The sequence below is a fragment of the Neltuma alba genome, unplaced genomic scaffold, assembly GCF_004799145.2.
Source record: "Neltuma alba isolate B1F8T4 unplaced genomic scaffold, ASM479914v2 tig00007216_pilon, whole genome shotgun sequence".
NCBI classification, from domain to species: Eukaryota; Viridiplantae; Streptophyta; class Magnoliopsida; order Fabales; family Fabaceae; genus Neltuma; species Neltuma alba.
Window position 1 is genome coordinate 173,850 of NW_021634713.1, and position 20,532 is coordinate 194,381.

General features: G+C 35.9%; 4 protein-coding genes across 6 annotated transcripts in view; 3 read left to right on the forward strand and 1 right to left on the reverse strand.

Annotated features, from left to right (window-relative positions):
* On the reverse strand, nt 1-9,087 carry LOC114752031 (alpha-1,4 glucan phosphorylase L isozyme, chloroplastic/amyloplastic). 2 transcript variants are annotated; one of them, XM_028940749.1, is made up of 15 exons: nt 8,649-9,087; nt 7,584-7,825; nt 7,385-7,486; nt 6,473-6,649; nt 6,082-6,357; nt 5,419-5,690; nt 5,211-5,328; nt 4,725-5,132; nt 4,394-4,546; nt 4,169-4,297; nt 3,644-3,880; nt 3,029-3,105; nt 1,469-1,655; nt 1,019-1,219; nt 1-612 (listed from the first exon to the last, which is right to left on the reverse strand). In XM_028940749.1, the coding sequence occupies exons 1-15, from the start codon at nt 8,869-8,871 to the stop codon at nt 496-498; spliced, it is 2,919 nt and encodes a 972-aa protein (XP_028796582.1). In that variant the 5' UTR covers nt 8,872-9,087; the 3' UTR covers nt 1-495. The 2 variants fall into 2 exon arrangements, with proteins under 2 accessions (XP_028796582.1, XP_028796581.1); XM_028940748.1 differs by having other exon boundaries at nt 7,584-7,828; nt 8,649-9,086.
* LOC114752030 (chaperone protein ClpB3, chloroplastic) overlaps nt 7,235-20,532 on the forward strand; it is a 25,270-nt gene continuing 11,972 nt past the window's right edge. Inside the window, exons 1-2 of the mRNA XM_028940745.1 lie at nt 7,235-7,246; nt 16,018-16,022. The gene's annotated coding sequence lies outside the window, so the exon portion shown is untranslated. The remainder of the gene's footprint in view (nt 7,247-16,017; nt 16,023-20,532) is intronic.
* On the forward strand, nt 14,775-16,627 carry LOC114752035 (BAG family molecular chaperone regulator 8, chloroplastic). The gene is given in 3 exon segments (XM_028940754.1): nt 14,775-15,487; nt 15,588-15,916; nt 15,919-16,627. Coding segments are annotated over 3 exon segments (1,419 nt in total). The 5' UTR covers nt 14,775-14,875; the 3' UTR covers nt 16,397-16,627.
* The window catches only part of LOC114752032 (probable galacturonosyltransferase 13), a 6,390-nt gene continuing 5,089 nt past the window's right edge, over nt 19,232-20,532 (forward strand). Inside the window, exon 1 of one of the 2 annotated variants that reach the window (XM_028940751.1) lies at nt 19,232-19,811. In XM_028940751.1, coding sequence (XP_028796584.1) covers nt 19,625-19,811 — 187 coding nt within the window. In that variant the 5' untranslated portion in view covers nt 19,232-19,624. Of the gene's footprint in view, nt 19,836-20,532 lie in introns of both variants that reach the window. The other variant, XM_028940750.1, reaches the window with a different exon arrangement.

Consider the following 20,532-nt stretch of genomic DNA (forward strand, 5'->3'; position numbering starts at 1 on the left):
TCTTCAACCAAAAATTTATTCAACATTTTATAATAAATGGCATTATTTATTTATAGTCCAACTAATAGTCTAATAGCATATCTCAGCACCCTTATGCTTTAAAATGTTTCCAGTTTTAAGTAAAACTAAACAGTAAAACACGACTTACATAATGATATCCTGCCACATGAAGATCTCTATAGACTATGCTCATCATATGGATTGACACACTTTGGAGCAAAATTCATGATATATTTTATTTCTTTAACGATCATCTGCAGCCAATACAAGGAACTTTATTTTTGCTCCGGTGCCACACAGAAACGAGTAAAAGAAGGATGCAAGCTTATTCGCGCCAAAACCATAGCCGTAGATTGTTCAAGTGCTGCTACTCTTGAGTCTTCCCAAAGCTTTTATTTATTTTCAGGGGAAATCTGATAAAGCGAAAGCGGTGGTCATCAGGGCCATGACAGGCGCCCCCATATTTCTGGTGCAATGTATGAAGGCATCCAACTTCTAAGGTAATGGGACTGGATCAATGTTCCATATATCTCGGGCGTATTCGTGAATCGTGCGGTCACTGCTAAACTTGTGCGAGCCTGCTGTATTCAATATTGACATTCGCGTCCATGTCTGCACCCACAAGATTCAGGTGTTAACGCCACATATTCACATGAAATAACAGTATAACGTGGTACTTGATAATTCCTAAGAAAAGCTTGACTCATGGAGGTCCAAATCTGGGCAAGATATCATCCGTGCCTCATGAGTAACTACCCTGGCTGATCTAATGTCTAGAGAAGTAGAATGGGCTATGCCTATGGAATACCAAATATAATCAATTGATGTCTGGGTTGCACGAAAAGTTGAAAACATATAAATGAAAACACAAAAATATAATTTGGCTGTGTAGTGAACAACCATGGGATTTGGTCACGCTCCCATGAATCATGAGTATCTCATGAACTCCAGAGTCTAGCATAGTCGCAATAACAGCGAAGTTTATTAGCACATGAACTGAAAAAATGCACGAACTCACTCTTTGATCTCGATATGCCTCATCGACTTTTTCTTGGCATTCTATGTAGCTGGGGAAGTCCTTTCCCACGAGGAAATAATCGGCACGGCCAAACCCTTCATTTCCTTCTAATGATCCCATCAATTCATCATAGTTGTAAGGCCCAAAAGCACCACTTCTGACAAAGTCTTTAACTTCTTCAAATCTTGGATCAGGCACAAACTACATCAAAAGGCCAATTAGGTTATTAAGGAAACAACACACTTTCAGGATTTCACCAATATAAAATTATGTACAGAACCTTTGATCAGAATTTTCTATTTTGAAATCTGGCAATGACTCAAATCAAATTTTAAAAAATTTTAGGGATGAGCGTGTTTGTTCCAAACATGATGGCATCAAGAATATCAACAATCCAAAGTACAATGGCTTGCCTGGGAGGCATCGGATAAGTAACAGTATAAGACTAACCTTTCCCTCAGCTCTTTCTTTCCGAAGCCCAGCAATTTCATGAGCCTTGGCACCAAAGAGGAAGAAGTTGTCTGCTCCAACCTCTTCCCTTATTTCAACATTGGCCCCGTCCAATGTTCCAATCAGTAAGCAGCCATTCATGGCAAATTTCATGTTGCTTGTTCCACTGGCCTCCATTCCAGCAGTACTATTGATGGAGGTAAACAGGAAAGACAAGATTAGACACAGTGACTAGGCATCAAAGTAATACCAATATTAACTATTATGTCCCACCATTTGGATTGCTTCTACAGCTCCCTTAATAGATTCACAGAACATAATTTGATGCTAATATATATATATATTGTCCTAGTATCCAAGAATAGTTTGACTCGCAAAAATCAATGTGATTCTAGTACATATTGTCCCAGTATACCAAGGATCGTTTCTCTGAAGTTATTATAACAAACTTTGCAGCAACGTGCAATTCATGAATTCTCTGATTCGTAAGGTTGGGAGGATCGAATGCATTTTCAAAAGGCACATATCTTAACTCTTGCATATCTTGTGGTGTGAGATTTATATGCAGCTCCTCCTCAGTACTCTGCGTATGAGTTTTACGAGGGGGTCACTTTATATGATATGAAAAGAGATCGACCAGCTCTACCACATGTATTAGCTTTAGAGGCGTTTTTTATTTGGGTAGCTATTTCGTGTTTGAGGATGTCCTATCCTACAAGCTGTACTTTCTTCCCTCTATCAACATTATTCCTTTTATATATCATTAACGAAAAGTGCCTATCAGCTTATGCTTCGGAGACAACACAACCATTCCAAGCTTTAAGCTGGGATCTATAAAAATGGCACACACCGGTAATCCTAACCATGAATTCAATTAGGAAGCCCACACAGTTACCATGTGGAATGGGGGTTATAATCAAAGTTGAACATGGGATTATTGATCAATGCCTAGAATAATTCACTGTATAAGTCTCAATCTGCCATTGAACTTAGTAAAAGTTAGATATACAGCCTTATGCTCTACAAAAATGTCTCTACCTCTGTCATCATATCTGGGGATGCCTGCATTAATTGTACCAATAAACTAAATCTGAATCGATAGTGCTGGCAGCCTTTACTTACCGAGACTAGTAGATTGGTCATATTGGGTCCTAATACAATATTCCTTCTGGTCCTATTTTTGAGACTGATCATTTGTTCTGGTCCTGTTTATAAGACTGCTCATTTGTTCTTGATACAAGACCCTTTAAAAAAAACTTAATGAAACATTTAGAACTCATTTTCAAGAATGCCTTTATTTCTTTTACTCCTTGCATAATTAATGGCTTTCCCATCATCTCTCCATACCCCCCCCCCCAAATGAACTACGCCAATCAAAGGATGATTATGGAAAGTTGTAAAATTGTTTGACATTTAATTAATTTTAACTAGTTTCCTTAAATTTTAGGAAAGTAGTTAATAGTCTTCTAAAAATAACCGAAAGGAGTAGTACTGTAAGCAACCACCAAAAGAATTGAATTTATATACATATATAAAACCAACTGTAGCACGTAAAACTACCTGATATGTTGTGACAATTCACTTGCAGGAATAAGGATCTCAGCAACACTGACGTTGTAATCAGGGACAAAAACAACCTGAACAATCACGAACAAATGAAGGATATAATATTTTGTGCTGCCTATCTGCAGAAAATGACTAAACAAAGCATGATGTAAAGTAATTATAATATTTATGAATAAAAATATTCCACTTCAAATAGGATCTTGATTAACTCCATCCGTAAAATTTAGATTGAGGTCCATAATCATTTAAAAGAATTATACTATACATCAAGTCAAAAGAAAAATGTGACTTGTCCCGGGGAGGAAGCTGTTACGAAAGGTAAGAGGGGAAGGACTAGTGTTCAAGTTCAAGATAAAGGCACTTGGAACTGCATAAGCAAAAAAGAAACTTGTGTACTGGCATGAATACACAGTTCATGAAATGTTTTGAGGCTAGGATCTGGAACTCATTCACACTCAGTAGCAGGCTTAAACAATCAGTCAAATGATGAACTAAAAAGCTCGAGAACCATTCACCCAGTAGCAGGTTAACAAGTCAATGTTAAATGGAAAAAATGTTGAACGATACGAAAACCCAAAAAGAACTCTCAAAAAAGAAAGTCATTTTTACCTTAAGCAGATCTCCGATCTCAGGATCATGATTTATTGTAGCCCCGACGTCTGTGATAAACTTCACAATCCTCTTGGCCTGCACATATGTAGCAAATGCCTTTCCCCCAAAGATACAAACTCGTGGAACAAATTTTGCATTTCTTTCTTTAGCACTCATTTCTTTCATCATCTTGTAGCGGTAAACAATTCCCAAAATGTTCAACAACTGCCGTTTATATTCATGGATTCTCTTTACCTAAATAAATCCATTCAGTTGGACAGAAGCCACAATTATGTTAAAACACTTGGTAATGAATTACTTGTACACTCAGCATATGGCATTATTCAAACCCATTGATCCACACAGCTGACAAAACTTCAAAGGGCTACCAAAGATTTTAGCTGTAACATTTCAGATATAGATAATTGCGATGCACCTTTTAAATCCTTTACTTCCTGATTGAGGTTTTACACTATGTTTAAAACTTAAAGCCCAATCAAAAGTGGATGAGCAAGAAAGGAAAAATTTAAGATAGCACCAGACCTGGATGTCAAACATTGCATCAGGACTGACAGAATACCCTGTTTTCTCTTTGAGAAATTCAACAACCTTCATCTTGTTAATCCTCTTTGCTTCCCTCCACTGGATCTGCATATCCTCATTTTCTGCAAACTAAATAAATGGCACTAATCTGCTCAGCATGAATTAATGACACAATCATAAGATTCATAACTATAACAATGAGAAAAATTAAATAATGGTGATTACCTTTCGTAGTTCAGCCAAGTTTTCAGTATTCAAGACCCAATCTTCTGCACCTAACCACCCAGTTATTATTTTACTCAAATTTGGATTGCAAAACCTGATCCATCTTCTTGGTGTTACGCCATTGGTCTTGTTTTGGAATTTCTCAGGCCACAACTGCAAGGAACACAGGTGTAGAGGTTAGCCATACAATTGCAAGGAATTTCTCAGAGATACAAAGTTATAAAATTCTGAAGTTCTTAATTATCCTGAATAAAGAAAATGGACGAGAGCATAATTAGAAAAACATCCCTCAACCAAACCACTCAACCGCAAAGCCATTTGACATATTTACCTTGTAAAATGAATTGAATACTTCATCCTTCACAATTTCACTATGTATCTCTGCAACCCCATTCACTGCATGACCGCCCACAACACAGAGATTAGCCATCCGGACCAATTTTGGTGGTTTTGGTAGTGGCTCTGGCAACTGCTCCTCCTCATCCTCAATTTGACTTTCGTCTGTTCCATCCATTTTATCAATTGCTGCTGTTTCTCCCTCCTCCACCTCTTCTTTTTCATCTTCTTCCTCATCTTCAAGCTCTTCACCAGAATTAGCAACAGCCTCCTTGGGTTTAACAAATAAATCTGCATATGCTGCAGGCAATTCAACATTTTCAAGAATCCTCATTTCCTTCAATTTTTTCTCTAATAAGTTTAAATCTGCTGTGCCATATTCAGCAATTACGGTCTGAATCAGCTGCAAAGCATGAACATCACAAATAAGTTAATTCCCAAACTCTAAGGTAAGAGTTATATGGAAATATTTCCATATTACCTCTTCATCAATCATTTCTATGATCTCAACATGGCGAGGAAGCAATTTCTGCATGAGGTCCAAGCTCCATTTCTCCAATGCCTCTGGCAGAACAGTATGATTTGTATATGCTACAGTCCTTGATCATTGTGCGAGATAACAAACATTTTATTAATAACATAATATTGGGTAAAAGAAATGCAGAAAGAAAAATGAACCATTATGTTACCTTTGAGTAATATTCCAAGCATCCTTCCAGCTTAAACCTTTCACATCTATCAAGATTCTCATTAGCTCTGGGATGCACAGGGTCGGGTGAGTATCATTCATCTGCACAGCAACCTTTTCAGGAAACTGTTCCCAATTCACATTTGTTCCTGATCTTCTCTCAAATCGGGCAATGATGTCTTGGAGAGAAGCTGAACACAAAGTATACTGCTGCTTTAAACGAAGGATCTTGCCTTCTATTGTTTCATCACCAGGGTAGAGTATGTAACATATCTGCATGTGCAACATAACAGTATAAAAAATGTAGTTTCATTTTCCATTAACTAGTGAAGAAATAGCAACAATCTAGAAACTCTACACATTGTTAGGGGTTGCTGAGATGCTTTGTACAGAGTTTGAGGATGACATAGCATCCAAGGTTCCACAGTTCAATAGATAAAGACTTACTGAAGAGTGCTGGTATAATCCAAGAAAACTATACATTACTGTCAGTCGGCTGAACAAGTAAGATGCTGTCATAATATGCATTACTCATCCAAGCACTGTCTACCAGATTCAAGCTCAATTAACTTCTCTGAAAGAATTTACGTAATATAGCAGACTGTGAAATATGGTAACTGACCATATGAAATATTTTTACACATAGTAAATGCATCCAAAGTACCTTTTCAGCATTTGCTTGAGCCTCACATGCTTCAGTGTGCTTGCCAGCATTGAAAGCATTTAAATCAAAATCTTCTGATGCAGCCTTTGTGGACCAAAGTCTCAGGTTGATTGTGGATTTAGTTTTATATCCTGGAATTGGTACATCATGCGCAACAACTTTTATATCTTCTCCCCCAGTCCAATGTGTTTTCCCATCTGATCCTGGAACAACCTTCCCATAAAACTTTACAGGATATGAGACATCATTTCTGACAATCTCCCAGGGATTGCCCATCTGTGAGAAAAGATTTCAATTAAGGAAAATGTTAAGAGAATAAATAGGCGTAAAGTTAATATATTAAAGCCTAAGTATACGACATGAAAAATTGTTGATCAGTAATCAAGCAAACCTCAAGCCAATTTTCAGCAACTTCCTCCTGTCCATCCTTGGTAATCAGCTGTTTAAATAAGCCATATTTGTATCTAAGTCCATATCCCCACGCTGGGTAATTCAAAGTTGCCAAGGAGTCCAAAAAGCAGGAGGCCAGCCTCCCAAGACCTCCATTTCCAAGTGCAGCATCTGGCTCCTAATATAATCATCCAAAAAGGATTATTATAACTCCAATAGAGAAAGTGCATCAAAATATTAAATATATAGTAGACGACTGCTCTTGGTGCCTCGGCGCTTAGAGAAATAGCAACATTTACAGTCTTGGAATGTCTCAAAGAAAAGAAGGAAAAGGGACATGATAAGACAATGCAGTATGTCGCCTGAATCTCCCAAATGACCTCCCTTGTAAGAGAATTCTCATCCATGTTGAAGACTGTAATGCTTATTTGGAGTAGAGATATTTGGCTTACACCTGATTCAGTTATTTTTATGTTGAGGTTCACTTTAACACATTATATTACCTATAAAATTGATATATACATTTGTGTGTGTGTGTGTAGAATTTGATGAGCATTTAACAGTCAGAGCAAATTATAAATTATAATAATGCAATTCCTATGTTATCCACAAATGTGAGCAATGAACAAACCAACAGCGTTGTAGATGATTTCAAAATGAACCTTGTCTGCCTCATAAGTGAGAATCGCAAGGTGCTGTAAATTTATATGATTTTCATATAAGGCTCTGAAGCTTTATGTTAGCCTCACCCCCATGAAGGTGAAATTAGGAAACAGTTCAATGGGATGCTGACATGCTTCGCCTTAGACAGACAAGAACTCAGGCCAGTGGCAACAAATCAAATAAACATTATAAAAAAAGGCACCATAAAATTTAAACAAGGACAAAAGTTTCAAGACTGGAAATATCTCACCTGGCATGCCACATCTTCTAATTTATGACCAAGCTTGCTCAACGCCTCTGCATAAGGACCGGTGAGCTCTAGATTTCCAATTGCATTAAGTAAAGCTCTACCCTGAAAGATAGAATGATACATAAAAACAAGTTGTAGATACTAACAAATGTCTTGAACAGTTGTAAAAGTCATTCTAATGGTTAAAGTCCTCGCAGACCTGAAGAAATTCCATTGAAAGGTAGTATGCTTGCTTAACATTTAGATTCTCATAATAATCATAAGTAGCATTCCAGTTTATTATGAGTGCGTCCCGAACACTCTGTGCAGTTGCAAAGAAAGCCTTCGGAAGTTCAAACTTCTCAGGAGAAAACATCGGAGTGAACTCTGCATGGTATTTGATGCTTGAGGCAATAGATTCAGCGTCCGGTGTCATTGGGCTACTGAGATTGGTTGTGGCAGCTTCTAAAACAATCCACAAATAGTAACGATTAATCAGATCAATTTGAATCCTATAGAGGTGTCTCTAACATGCAATGGGGAGGAATAATTTCTATCAAAAGCCTTCCATGTCATCCCTAGTTCCCACACCCCCATTAAATATACAGAAACCAAAAATAAGAAAGAAAAGGAAAATAGCAGTCCTTGTCTTGGACAAAGTTGATCTTGCATAGGGACTGCTTCTTGACTGCAGTATACCATATCCCCTTCAACAAAACACATTACCATGTCGTCATAAAAAAAAGATCCAAACCTATCATCTACATAGTAACATGTCATGGCTCGTTGCAAGAATAAGCCAGCTTACTAAGATGATTCTCAATAGCCAATCCTACAACTACATTCCTGGAGCCTTTGCACACCCTCGAATGAGTTGGATAAGAACTTGACGGTTAAAAATTGAGATATCATCAACAGAGCACAACTTATGATGCATTCCTGGCATGCTACTAAGATTTCAATCTTTTTTCTATGATAACAAGGTAAAATGTAGGAAGGGTGAATATCGCATACCATGTCCTAAAGATTCCCTCTGAAACAAATGTTTCTAGAATCTTGAAACGAACAAATACAAGATTCCGGCGGAATAGATAAGGATGAGATCATTCGATTTGTATAATCATTCATTATTGCCATGGCTTAAGTATTAACTATCAAGCCACCAAAGTTGAGACTAAACCATAGGATCAAGACCTAGGCTGCAGAGAGAGTAAACATCAGAGAACAAAATCATCGAAAGCCTGAGGAAATTCAGGCTAAAGAAGGGAAAAAAAAACATTCAGACCTTGCTGATGACCAGGGTCCTTCACTGTCTGCGCCGCCTCACTACTGGACACATTCTTCACCGAAAAAGACCTCCTCAGAGGCCGTGACTTCACTGTCCTTCCGATCAGCAACAACCTCGATTTGGAGCATTTGGAGGTGAGACCGATGAGTCCAGAAACAGAATTGCAACGAGAAAATGCCTCCGTTCTAGTTGGATTCACAGAGAACTGCAATGTTGCCATTGCTATTTCTCTCTGAGATCACAGACACACGAGAATAGTGAGGGTGAGAGTGAACGAGCTTTCTTATCTTCTGAGACACAGCTCGGTTTCTCTCTCCAATGAAGTTGGTGTTGAAAAATGGAAAATGTCGAATCACGAGTCCTCGCACTTCATTATTTGATTAAAGCTACAGCAAGGCTTCCGTCCAAAGAAGATTTTGTTGCCTGATATCACATCTTCATGCAGCCTCTGCATCTGCGCTGCTGGTGCTCTATATTGGATGCCACGTGACGTGTCACCGCTATGCTTTCCATTTCTCGGTATTGTGAGGCTGTACTCTTCTTTCCCGTGCTCAGCCCGGTATACATGAACTTGGATTGTAAATTTACTCTCTGTATCCATAGTATAAGATCTATTTAACTATTAAAGAAGTTAAATAAGTTAATTAATTATAAAAAAAGTAATACATTTTTTCTAAAACACCACAATCATCTTTCTTAATACCCCTCTCTCTTCTACTTGATTATGGTTGAGGAGTATCCATAGTTAGAAAATTGATAAATATGAAAAATAGGTCTTATATTTAGGACCGAAACTGACTCAAGAATTGGGTCCTATATTAAGGACCGGAGGAGTAGTATTATTTTTCAATTATTACTATATATACTACTAGCTCCGATTTTAATTATAAAAGTCAATTGACTAATTTGATAAGATTAAGAAAGTAAGTTAAGTTAGTTATTTGTCCTAAATAGGTATTATTTTTCCTAAAATACCCTTACTAATCAAGTGTATTGACTAGAACTATCATTGTTAGAAGGACTACTGTGGAAAAAAATGTATAAATATGATAGACAAGGGTATTGGAGTTTTATACTACCTCCAATCCTAATTATAAGATCCAATTGAATAATTTGAGGAGATTAAAGAAAGAAGTTAAGTTAGTTATTTGTAATAAATAGGTGTTGTCTTTCCTAAAATATTCTTACTAATCAATTATATTGGTTAGAACTACTATTATTAGAAGAACTACCTTGAAAGAAGATGTATAAATATGAGAGACAAAGTGGATTGGGATCTTATATTTAGGACCAAAATAAAAGTCAAACAAGGTCTTATATTAAAGACCGGAGATAGTACTCCTCCGGTCCTAATTATAAGACCCAATTGACTTATTTGAGGAGATTAAAGAAGTAAGTTAAGTTGGTTATTTATAATAAATAAGTGTTGTCATTCCTAAAATATCCTTGCTAATTAAGTATATTGGCTAAAACTATCATTATTAGAAGGATTATCTTGGAAAAAAATACATAAATATAAGAGAGAAAATGGATTGGGTCTTATAATTAGGACCAAATAAAAAGTCAAATTGGGTCTTATAATAAGGACCGGAGGAGTATTTAAGATCAAAATAAAAGTCAAATAGGGTTTTGTATGCAGAGGTAGTATTTTCAAAAATAAAAAAACATTAAACATTATACACTATTTTCACTTAACTGTGTCATTGTATCGTTCCGAAATAATCTGAGACGGCGAAAAAAATGAATCTTGTGAAGGTTTGAATGGAATTTTCTCTGGGAGATAGCTGGCAGTTAGTAGACAATTCAAAACAAGGATACAGCCGGACTAAGCGGCAGGCAATATTACTTTATTTTAAATTTTAATTAACGTCAACGATTTAATGGAAAAATAAACTTGGGGTGCGTTGTCTTTTCATCTTACTGGTTACCACTTTTTTCCTTAATATACAAGAGTTAGATTGTAAAAGGTTTCACCGCAATTTACTTAATCTCCATCTTTTTTTTAAATATCTTTATTAATTGTAAATGATTTTTACCAAATTATAATTTCAATCATCCAATACAAAGGCTGGATTAAAAAGACTAACACATAGCTGTAACAAATAATAAATTTAATTAATTTTTTAATATTTATCCTGTGAAAGATGGGAGATAGTGCCAAATAATTAATGCATAATAAAAATCAATAACATTTGAAAAAAGCTTTTGATAGTGAATTAATATATTATACGTTGATGTTAAAGTACTTCCTGCTTTTTTTTTTTATGCCTTTATTTTCATATTTCAACTTTTATACTTACTTTTTTTACAAGGTCGATAATGTGGGGAATCATAAGATATCGTAAGATGTATGTTTTAAAGAGACATTTAATTGAGGGTATATTTAGAGAGAAAGAGAAAAATTTAATATCAGTAGCGGATCATTTTGAGGGTGATTATTTTATTAATTTTCACGTTGAAGATAGAGGAAAGGAGGACACAAAATCCCAAACGCATTACTAGTCAAACTCTTCCGTTTTACGGGGTACTTGTTTCATTATTGGTGACACACCATGATACAGCCCCTATCGTAGTTAAAAACGTTTATGGATAACTGTAACAAGTCATTATTTTATAAGCAAAAATAAAATCAATCTTAATTTATTACTAAGCTCGACTTGAATAGAATAAATAATTTCTGGGGCTGAGGAAAGTATAAGTTCCAAATTAAGATAGTCTTATTTATAAGCTTCAAATTTAAAAACTGGTATGATTTATTTTATAAATTTCAAACTGGTTTTGTCTCTGCATTTAATGTATTTTTTTAACTAATTATCTGTTATTCATAGATTAATTAGTTAAAACTTATAATAAAGAGAGAGAGGATATTAATTTAGCAATGACAAGCCCGTAATTAGGAAGATTTCAACAACCCATCTCTGTTCACGGAGAGCTTAATATAACAATTCCTGGTCAAAAGGAAACAGAGAGAGATTGATATAACAGCGGAATATATCGCTGCCGAGTGCCGATCCCTCTGAATACAGCCAAAGGGATATGGAATTATGGATTAAGAATTTAAGCTCCATTTAACACGAAAGATTAAGAATGAGAGATGATAATTATAACTGGAATTAAAAAAAGCATTAAATAGTATTTAATATGAGTAATTTTTTATTATTTGAGATTATGTGAGATTGAGGAATATCATCGCCTTCTATCGTATTTCCTAATTTTATATATGAGTTTGTTTAATTTCAAATAATAATTAATTAGTCATCCTAAACACTATTTTAACATATTTTTTTAATCTCAGTCATAATTTTTTCTTTATTTTTAATACTTTGTAAAGACGGGATCTAAAATCACAAGTATTGAAGAACTGGGATCTAGCCTTGGTTTCCAGATTGGGGAACAAAGCTGCGGATTGCTTAGCAGCTAATGTTATGAGAGGAATGGTACCTCACGGATGGCTATCTAAGCCACCATCCTCTCTTTGGCATTTTTTGCAGCTGGATCTTACTGATTCCTTTGTTGCTTCTGAGATCATGACAGGAATTGGCTAGTCGGCCTTATCCTTAAACTGTTGCTTTGTCTTTTCCTGCTTTAGGCCTTCTGTTAGATTTTTTTTCTGTCTTTTTGGTGTGTTTTTAGGTTGTATGTTTAGGCTCTTTGTGAGTGTTTTTTCTTTTTTGGTCTTATTGGCTATTGGTGTTTGTATCTCTTTGTTTTGGTATTAATAAATTGACTGTTTTGCTCAAAAAAAAACATCACAAGTATTGGCCGTTGACATGGGCAGCGAAATACGTATTGTTTGACAATTTTCTCATAATGGTTAAGTATTAGCAAAAGAGTTGTTGCATATATAGTCTAAACTCTAAAATTTGCCGAGTTATGCACGACAAATCGAAGCAAAATTCTGGTAAACTAGGTAGGGAATCAAAAAAATAAAAAGTCTCCGGCCTCACCATCGAAAGATATTTGATGTTCCAGAAGAACATAAAGATAAAATAATGATAAATGATAAAAGGGATATTTTATGCACTAGCTTTGGCTGTATCTGAGCAGCACCGTTGGAGTCTCTGTCGCGTCGCGCGCCCCCTTCAAATTCAGTTGTCCAGGCCTTTAATTATTGCAAAACGGAAGGAAATCCCCGCCCTCCATACTTATATTACGCGGCGGGAGCTGGGACCAGGTTGATGTTCTTCTATTAGCCGTTAAAAAAGTCCGGAAAGTATAAAAAATTACAACAAATTAATCCATCCATGCAAAAGTTTTTTTTTTTTTGTGCCGAAATCCATGCAAAAGTTAGAAATGCAAATTTGCTTCATATAAAATTAATTTAATTTTTAATTTAATCTAATATAAGATTCTAATTTTTTTATTTTCATATTTTTTTAAGATAGTTCTTATAGTATTTGTACATGTTAAATATTTTATTACATAACACTTAATTAGTAAAAATATTTTAGAAAAAAAACACTTATTTATTACAAATAATTAATTTAACTAATTTTTAAATTTATTCAAATTAGTTAATTAGTTAATACTTTTTGTCCTGTAAAAGATTACAAATAAAAATTTAATTGCGCTCTCATGTTAGATTATAACACGTAGCATTGTGCAGGGTCAATAATGTCCGTAGCTGCCAGTTGCATGACCTAATGTCAAGGGTTTTATGGACCCTCCAGTATTTTTTTTTAAAACCTGACAGCCAAATCACATGTTTTAAAAAAAATAGGACCACCCCATATTTGGTTTCTAGTAATTCTCATGACTTGCATTATGTGAATTACACCGATTCTTAATAATTCTTTATATAAAACTTATTTAATTAATTTGGAAAAATTTAAAAAGGTACTAAATTGCTTTAAATTGTCTATATTTATCATTTTTAAAAAATTAATTTGTCTCGTTTATAAATTGATATGTAATATTTTCCAAAAAATAAATCAATATATAATCCAACAATTTGTGTAAGTATTTTAGAGGCGTAATGTAATATATGCTATAATTAAATAATTTAGTAATTTTTTAAATCTTTTCGGATTAGTTAACTATATATTATATTAATGATTAGGGGTAGCAATTACCAGTCGAGGTGCCACGGCCAATTTTGGTTTATAGTAAGTCTTGGAGAGAAATTATTGATAATCTTCTTGCTGCATTAGTGCATTGAATGAAAGAGAAGGCTCTGAACATTTTTATTTCCCCTGCATGGTTCCAAACTTCCAATGAAACTAGGATCAACCGGTTCTTGTCAGCATGGGATACGAATGAATCCTACTCTTGTTCCAATTAGTAAGCATTTTATACAGTCGTCACTTACAACTCATAAATCATAATAGCATTAAAATTATCGAAGAAGCATCGTTATTGTTGTATCTGTGGTTTGGTTTCCTTGTTTGTTTATTCTTCTTCTGCTGCCTCCTGTTTGTTCTTGGGCTTTGTGGCGCTTCATCTGTGTGATTATGCTGCAAGGAAGCCCATTTCATATGTATCACTTTATCTGTGTTTTTTATGTGTTTATCACTGCGCATCAATTATAGGGTACCTGCGCCCCATCAACTCAGGCTCCACTGCCACGTCATGGCCATATCATCATCTGCTGAGCACACACGTCACATATTCATTCCCCCACATGCCAAGCTCCGCAATCTTGAGAGCTTTCGGGGGACATTTTCAGAATTAGAATTCTCATGTGGCACTTCATTGTAAATTTTTCTTGTTTATATTATATTATTTTTTATTTTAAATATAAAAATTAGTTGATTAATTTAAATATATTTAAAAAATAATTTAAATTAGTTAGTTATAATAAATATCTGTTATCTTTTTTAAAATATTCTTATTAATTAAATGTATTAGTTAGAAGTTAAAACTATTATTATTAAAGAGATTATCATAAAAAATATATAAATATAAAAAATAAAATTAATTAATTTTATGTTTAAAATTTTCAATGAAATTTTAATATTAAAAAAAGCTAGATGAGACTAGCATTTATCAGTGATCCTTGAAGTCACGTGAACGTAGCAGGCCTCCTTATGATGCTGTCGTTCCATAAAGCGGACTCCGACTTTTACATCGCCCATCGGATCCGACGTGTCGTCGACGACTATTTTCGCTTGGAATCAGTGGACCCGCACTCACTGAACCAGCCCCACCCCAAAATTCCCCTCCTTTGCTCTCTTCGCCAATCGTCCCGTGATCTTCGAGTCCCGAGGGTTCCGACGCCACACTGAATGGCCTCTTACTGCCCAAACCACCCTTCCCATCCCTGCCACCAACAACCTCCGCCTCTCCCGACCGCCTCCGCCCACTGCTACTGTAACCATCCTCCCTATAGCTGCCCTTCACCCCCACCATCAACGGACCAGTTGCTCCAAGCCATTGCTTCACTTCTTGGTCAGTTTGATCCTGTTCCACCAAATCTTTACACTCAATGCGACCAATCCGAGGCCTACAGGTTTCTTAATCAGAACAAATACCATAAATATTCCTCTAAAAATCGCCTGCGTCAACACGAACAACAGTCCCCTTCCGCTATCGCCTCCCTTCTCTGCCGAATTGAAGCCCTTGAATCTTCTCTGCACTATTTTTCTTCTTCTTCTTCGCATGGCTGTCGTCCGTCTTTGAATTATTCCCTTCGGGACACGGCAGCTCGTGTCATTCAAACCCACTTCCGCGCCTTCCTTGTTCGCAGATCGAGAACCCTCAGGCAGCTTAAGGAGCTCGGGTGTATCAAGTCGAGATTTAATGCTCTGAAATCGTTGCTTTCCAATGCCGCCCACGTTGATTATGCAGCTCTTTCCCGCGAGGTCATGGATTTGCTTCTCCAGCTTGATTCTATCGAAGTAATCTAGTCGCTAGAAGCTTTTTTAATCTTTGCTCTTCCTTTTTTTTTTTTTTAATTTCCGTTTTTCTTTTTCCAACATTTTTCTGTGATGTTTCCAGTGCTGCGATCCGATGGTCAGGGATGGGAAGGGGTCCATTAGCAGAGATTTAGGACACTTTTTGGACTCCATTGAAGGGGTTGCTGTGAAAAAGCATTTGCGTTTAGTCAAAGCAACGAAGAATGCGAGGTTTGGTCAAAACTTGGACAAATCCAGAGTTTTAAACTCTAAACATGGGGTTTTAGGTCGTGATCAGAGGAGACTGTTGGAGAACCTTAGGGGAAGAGTGGACAGGATTAGCCGATTATGTAAGCTTTCCGCAAAGGAGGAGGGGGACGTAAAATCTGAGGGCAGTCTTCATATAATCGATGACACGACGATGATGATGATGATGATGATGATCCCAGTATAGTAATCAGAAGGAGAACGGGAGCATCCCCAACTAACAATGGGGTTTTTGTTCAAAGGCAAGAGATTCAACGTCAACCTAGAACGAAGAAAAGCGTGAGCTTTGCAGAGAGTGGAAGTGTTTCTAAGATCTACAGCAACACTTGTGAACCGGCTTTAAGTGAAGATGCGACTTGTTTGGATGGAAGTTCGTCTAGCGATGAACAGGAAGAGATTTTGGAGAATATTAGAAGTGAAGTGGAAGATGTTCTGGATTCTTCTCGTGGTGCTGAAGTTGATGAGGAAGCCATACTGGACAATGGAGGATCGGCACAGAGCAGTGATGGCGAAAAAAGCTCCAAAAGGCATCTCAAGAATGATTGTAAAAATGAAGGGAAGGTCATATTTACTGCGCCATTGCCTTTGAAGATGGAAACTAGAGGTGATTTGACGAAGAGCAAGGGTGTAAGAATTTTGACTTGAAAGACCGCCGGTTTCTGTCTGTAATTTTGTAGCAGTCGATTGACTTTTGATTGTGTTTGCACAATTGGATTGTAAGCTGTATTTGTTTGGATTTCAGATTGATCGGGCTCCCTTCCTTCTCTAATGAATCATGGTTCTGCAAATCGATTTTGACTGTATCATTTAAACTCTTGACTTGTTACTCGAACTCTCCTCTTGTTCTTTTAAGCAAAGTCATTTGTTCTCGTTGAATGATTGCGTAATGGTGCAAATTTCTTGGTGTGTCAATTCCACTGAACATTGTTCGCTCCCATGGACTAGTTAGAAGAGAAGAAATAAACACTATTCACATTTGCTAGGCGAGTGTCAAGATAACTCCTGACATGAATTAATCGTGTGTCGTGAATTTGTCTCGGACAATCGTGTTTGCTGCTAATGGGCACCGCCGCACCGAGGAAGAAGAAGTATCATGCCTTTTATCTTCTACTACTCCTGCTACTTAATATAAATATTAGTTTACTAATTTAGGTAAACTAAAAAAGTTTATTAAATAAGTTAATTATAATTAATAGGTGTTGTCTTTTCTATTAATTATGTGTATTAGTTATGACTACAATTTGATAAAATTTTTAAATTGTGAAATTACTATAAGGAGTATTTTGAAAAAAATACAGATAAATACTACTTCCAATCTAATTATAAGAGCTAGTTAACTAATTTGAAAAGATTAAGAAATAAGTTAAGTTAGTTATTTGTAATAAATAGGTATTGTCTTTCTAAAAATATCTTTGTTAATCAAGTGTATTAGCTAAAACTACTATTATTAGACAGACTATTTTGGAAAAAAATGCATAAATATGAGAGACAAAGTGGATTGAGTTTTATATTTAGAACTAAAATAAAAGTCAAACGAGATCTTACATTAAGAATTAAGAGTAGCATAAAGACAAGATAAATTGAGGTCTTATATTTAGGAGATTGAAAGTCAAAATAATTTTTATACTAAAGACAGGGCTTAGGCACTTTCCCACATGGTGGTAAATAACCAACAGCTTCGACACATAATAAGAAAATGTGGATTGTGGAGTTGGCAAGAGGGATTCATCCATTAGCGAATAGGATGAATGAGAACGATGTGGTGGTTGAATTGGGCGAGCTTGATCAACGGTTACGATATGAATGGTGATTCGAGAAGTTCTCTGATGCTTTGTTCCATATGTTGCAACGTGAAGGAGCGAAACCCGATTTAGAGTGAGCATAGCTTGCTTCTCTTTATATCAGATTGTGCCAGTTTAATTTCCCTTAACCCCTGACAAGTTTTGCATGCATAAGGGTGATAAGGCATAAACTAACGGAGGTCATTGCAGAACTGGAAACTGCCTTGATTGATCTGTATGCAAAATGCAATCATTTTGACCCGAGAGTGTTTATGAAAACCCTAATAAAAAGGAGAACGGTCCCATGGAATGCACTTTTACCTGGGTTCATACATAACGATTCAACCTAAATATTTACAAGATGAATCATGTTTTAATTGTTTTCTATGCATCAAGAAGACTCAAACTCAAAACTTTTACTCGTCCTACGATATTTGATATCTGTTAACCTAAAGGTATTTTATCACCTTGTTATTTACTTATCAGCTATATGTTGTTTCAGAATCAATTAATATTTTAATAAATAGATTACTAAACCATGTAAATAACAATACTTAAAAAACAATATCAATAGACTAGGAAATAGTTGAGAGGCTCCTCAACTTTAATAAGATACTATCTCTAGTACTTAATATAAGTTTTGTTTGGCTTTTATTTTAATCATAAATATAATATCCAAATTCATTTTGTCTCTAATATTTATATTTTTTTCTAAGATAGTCCTTCTAATAATGAGAGTTCTAACCAACACACTTGATTGGCAAGAATATTTTAGGAAAAACAACACCTATTTATTACAAATAACTAACTTAACTTATTTTTTTAATCTTTTCAAATTAATCAACTAGCTCTTATAATTATGATGGGAGGTAATATAATTTAGTGACAATTTGTAGGAGCAATCTTATGCTGGTTTAAGGTATAATGAGATTTTTGTTCTCAGCCCATAGAAAGCACTAATAAGATGACTTCAAAATACCAGAAAGAGAATCGATATCTTGTATCATCAGATAAAATTTGTTTTAACACTCGTACCAATTTTAGGACTCAAGCTAATCAAGCCCACAATATTTTTTATGGTATAGTTTGATCGGCTTAAATACTACCATTCCCTGGTTGCAGGCGTGGCCTGTGTATCACCAGTTTCACATTGCCATGAACAATATCCTTCTATAGTTGTGTAACCAAAAAAAAAAAAAAACGAAGACCTTCTATAGTCACTATTTAAGAGTATTTATTTTAAAAATAGCACTCTATCTTTTCATCCCTCACATCTTGCCAATTTGCCTCTCCCCACTTGTTACTCAGCCTCACACTAATCACAAATCACAAATCACAAAAGATAAAAAGAGTTAAACTAAAATTAACCGCAACTTGATTTTATCCACATGCTGCTTTTAAGACTTGCCCATAAACATAGGAAGCCCCCTAAATTAGTAAATTTAGCCCCAAAATCGCCTCCCTCCTTCCTAACCTCGAGATCAAACACACATTGCCTCTCTCCATGGGGCTGCATTTTCCTCTCTAACATGTAACCTGCACGCTTTTCTTTTGACCCTTTGAAGGATTATTATTATTATTATTATTTATTTTATGATTTTCCGGGAAAAGGAAATTATAGATTGGACCAATTAGAAAGTTCCGCATAAACCACGGAAGATTATTACTACTACACAAACAACCAACAACAACGGGCTCGACTTTCTTCTCTCTCTCTCTCTCCCCCCCGACTGCCCGCTCCTGATCCTCTCTGCGCTTCCCCCGCTTGATCTATGGGAGAGGAACTCCATTGTAACCCAGAAATTGGAAGTGTTTGATTGATTCTGTGAAACTGGTTTGCTAAACGCCCAATGCGGTCTTCCAGAAGGCCACAGAAAGGCACAGATTTGAGCAGAACTCGGATTAATAGATCTAAATTTTACTTGCAATCCCGGACTCTATCGCAGGGGCATTGCCGGTGGTTTATTGGGGCATGTGGAATTGGATCTGATGGTGTGTGTATTGATGCTATGGCTGTCGATAGATATAGTAAGTTGCGGCGACTCTGCTAGGGTTGTTGTGGACGGCAACGACCGGAGCTGCGTACACGACGATGCAGCTTCGCTTCTCGCCTAGCATGCGAAGCATCACGATATCGAGCAACAATGGCTTTATTGACTTGATGAAGGTCAAGGTCGCAGCTCGCCACATTTCTTATCGAACCCTCTTCCACACCATCCTCATCCTTGCGTTCTTGTTGCCATTTGTTTTCATTCTCACTGCAGTTGTTACCCTTGAAGGTGTCAACAAGTGCTCCTCATTTGGTACTCTAATATAAACTTACCATTTTGACCTTTAATTTCTTAGTGTTTTGATCCTGTTGATACTACCAGTCGGTCCATTGATTTGTTTGACATAGATCTTGGCTTCAACATTGGGTTAATAGTGTGTCATGTTCACGCTTCTCTGATCTTCTTTTCTTTTTCCCCACCCTGCTTTTGACAAATGCAAGCCCTGAATTTAGAGGAATTATAAATTTACATTGATATATATATTTTGGCAATTTACGTGATTTCGTTTGCATACTTAAATTTCATAATAGAAGTTTTATTCCTAGCAAGAATATTCATATCAGGAAGTTCCTGGATTGTTTAGCTGCTTAATTTGCATAATTTTATTGCGCTTGAACTCAAAATTAGTTATCAAGATGTTCCTATCTCATGGAAACAAGCACTGCTTTGCTTAGCTCGCTGTTCACTATTTCATGTTACAAATCAATGTGCTTTATAATTGAAACTATCTTCATTTATCATTAGTTAATTAATTCTTGGGGTAATAAATGTTGTTTTTTAAGGTCCCTGGTTAATAACAGATGGCTTCTACTGCTATGAGTCAGTTAATACAATTTTTGCTTTATCTGATTTTATCACTTTTTAAATTTATCTAGTTGCAGGCTGCTTTCTGTATGTTAGTTACATTAGATTCTTAAACTTCATTGTTTCTTTCATGCCTTGATTCTTT

What these genes read in the sequence shown, in the direction of transcription:
- LOC114752031 (XM_028940748.1), bottom strand. Translation starts at nt 8,871, where the DNA reads ATGGCAACATTGCAGTTCTCTGTGAATCCAACTAGAACGGAGGCATTT. An exon ending in TTTCAATGGAATTTCTTCAG is followed by an intron (nt 7,487 to 7,583) that starts GTCTGCGAGGAC and finishes TCTATCTTTCAG; the next exon opens with GGTAGAGCTTTACTTAATGC. An exon ending in AGATCGGAGATCTGCTTAAG is followed by an intron (nt 3,106 to 3,643) that starts GTAAAAATGACT and finishes GTGATTGTTCAG; the next exon opens with GTTGTTTTTGTCCCTGATTA.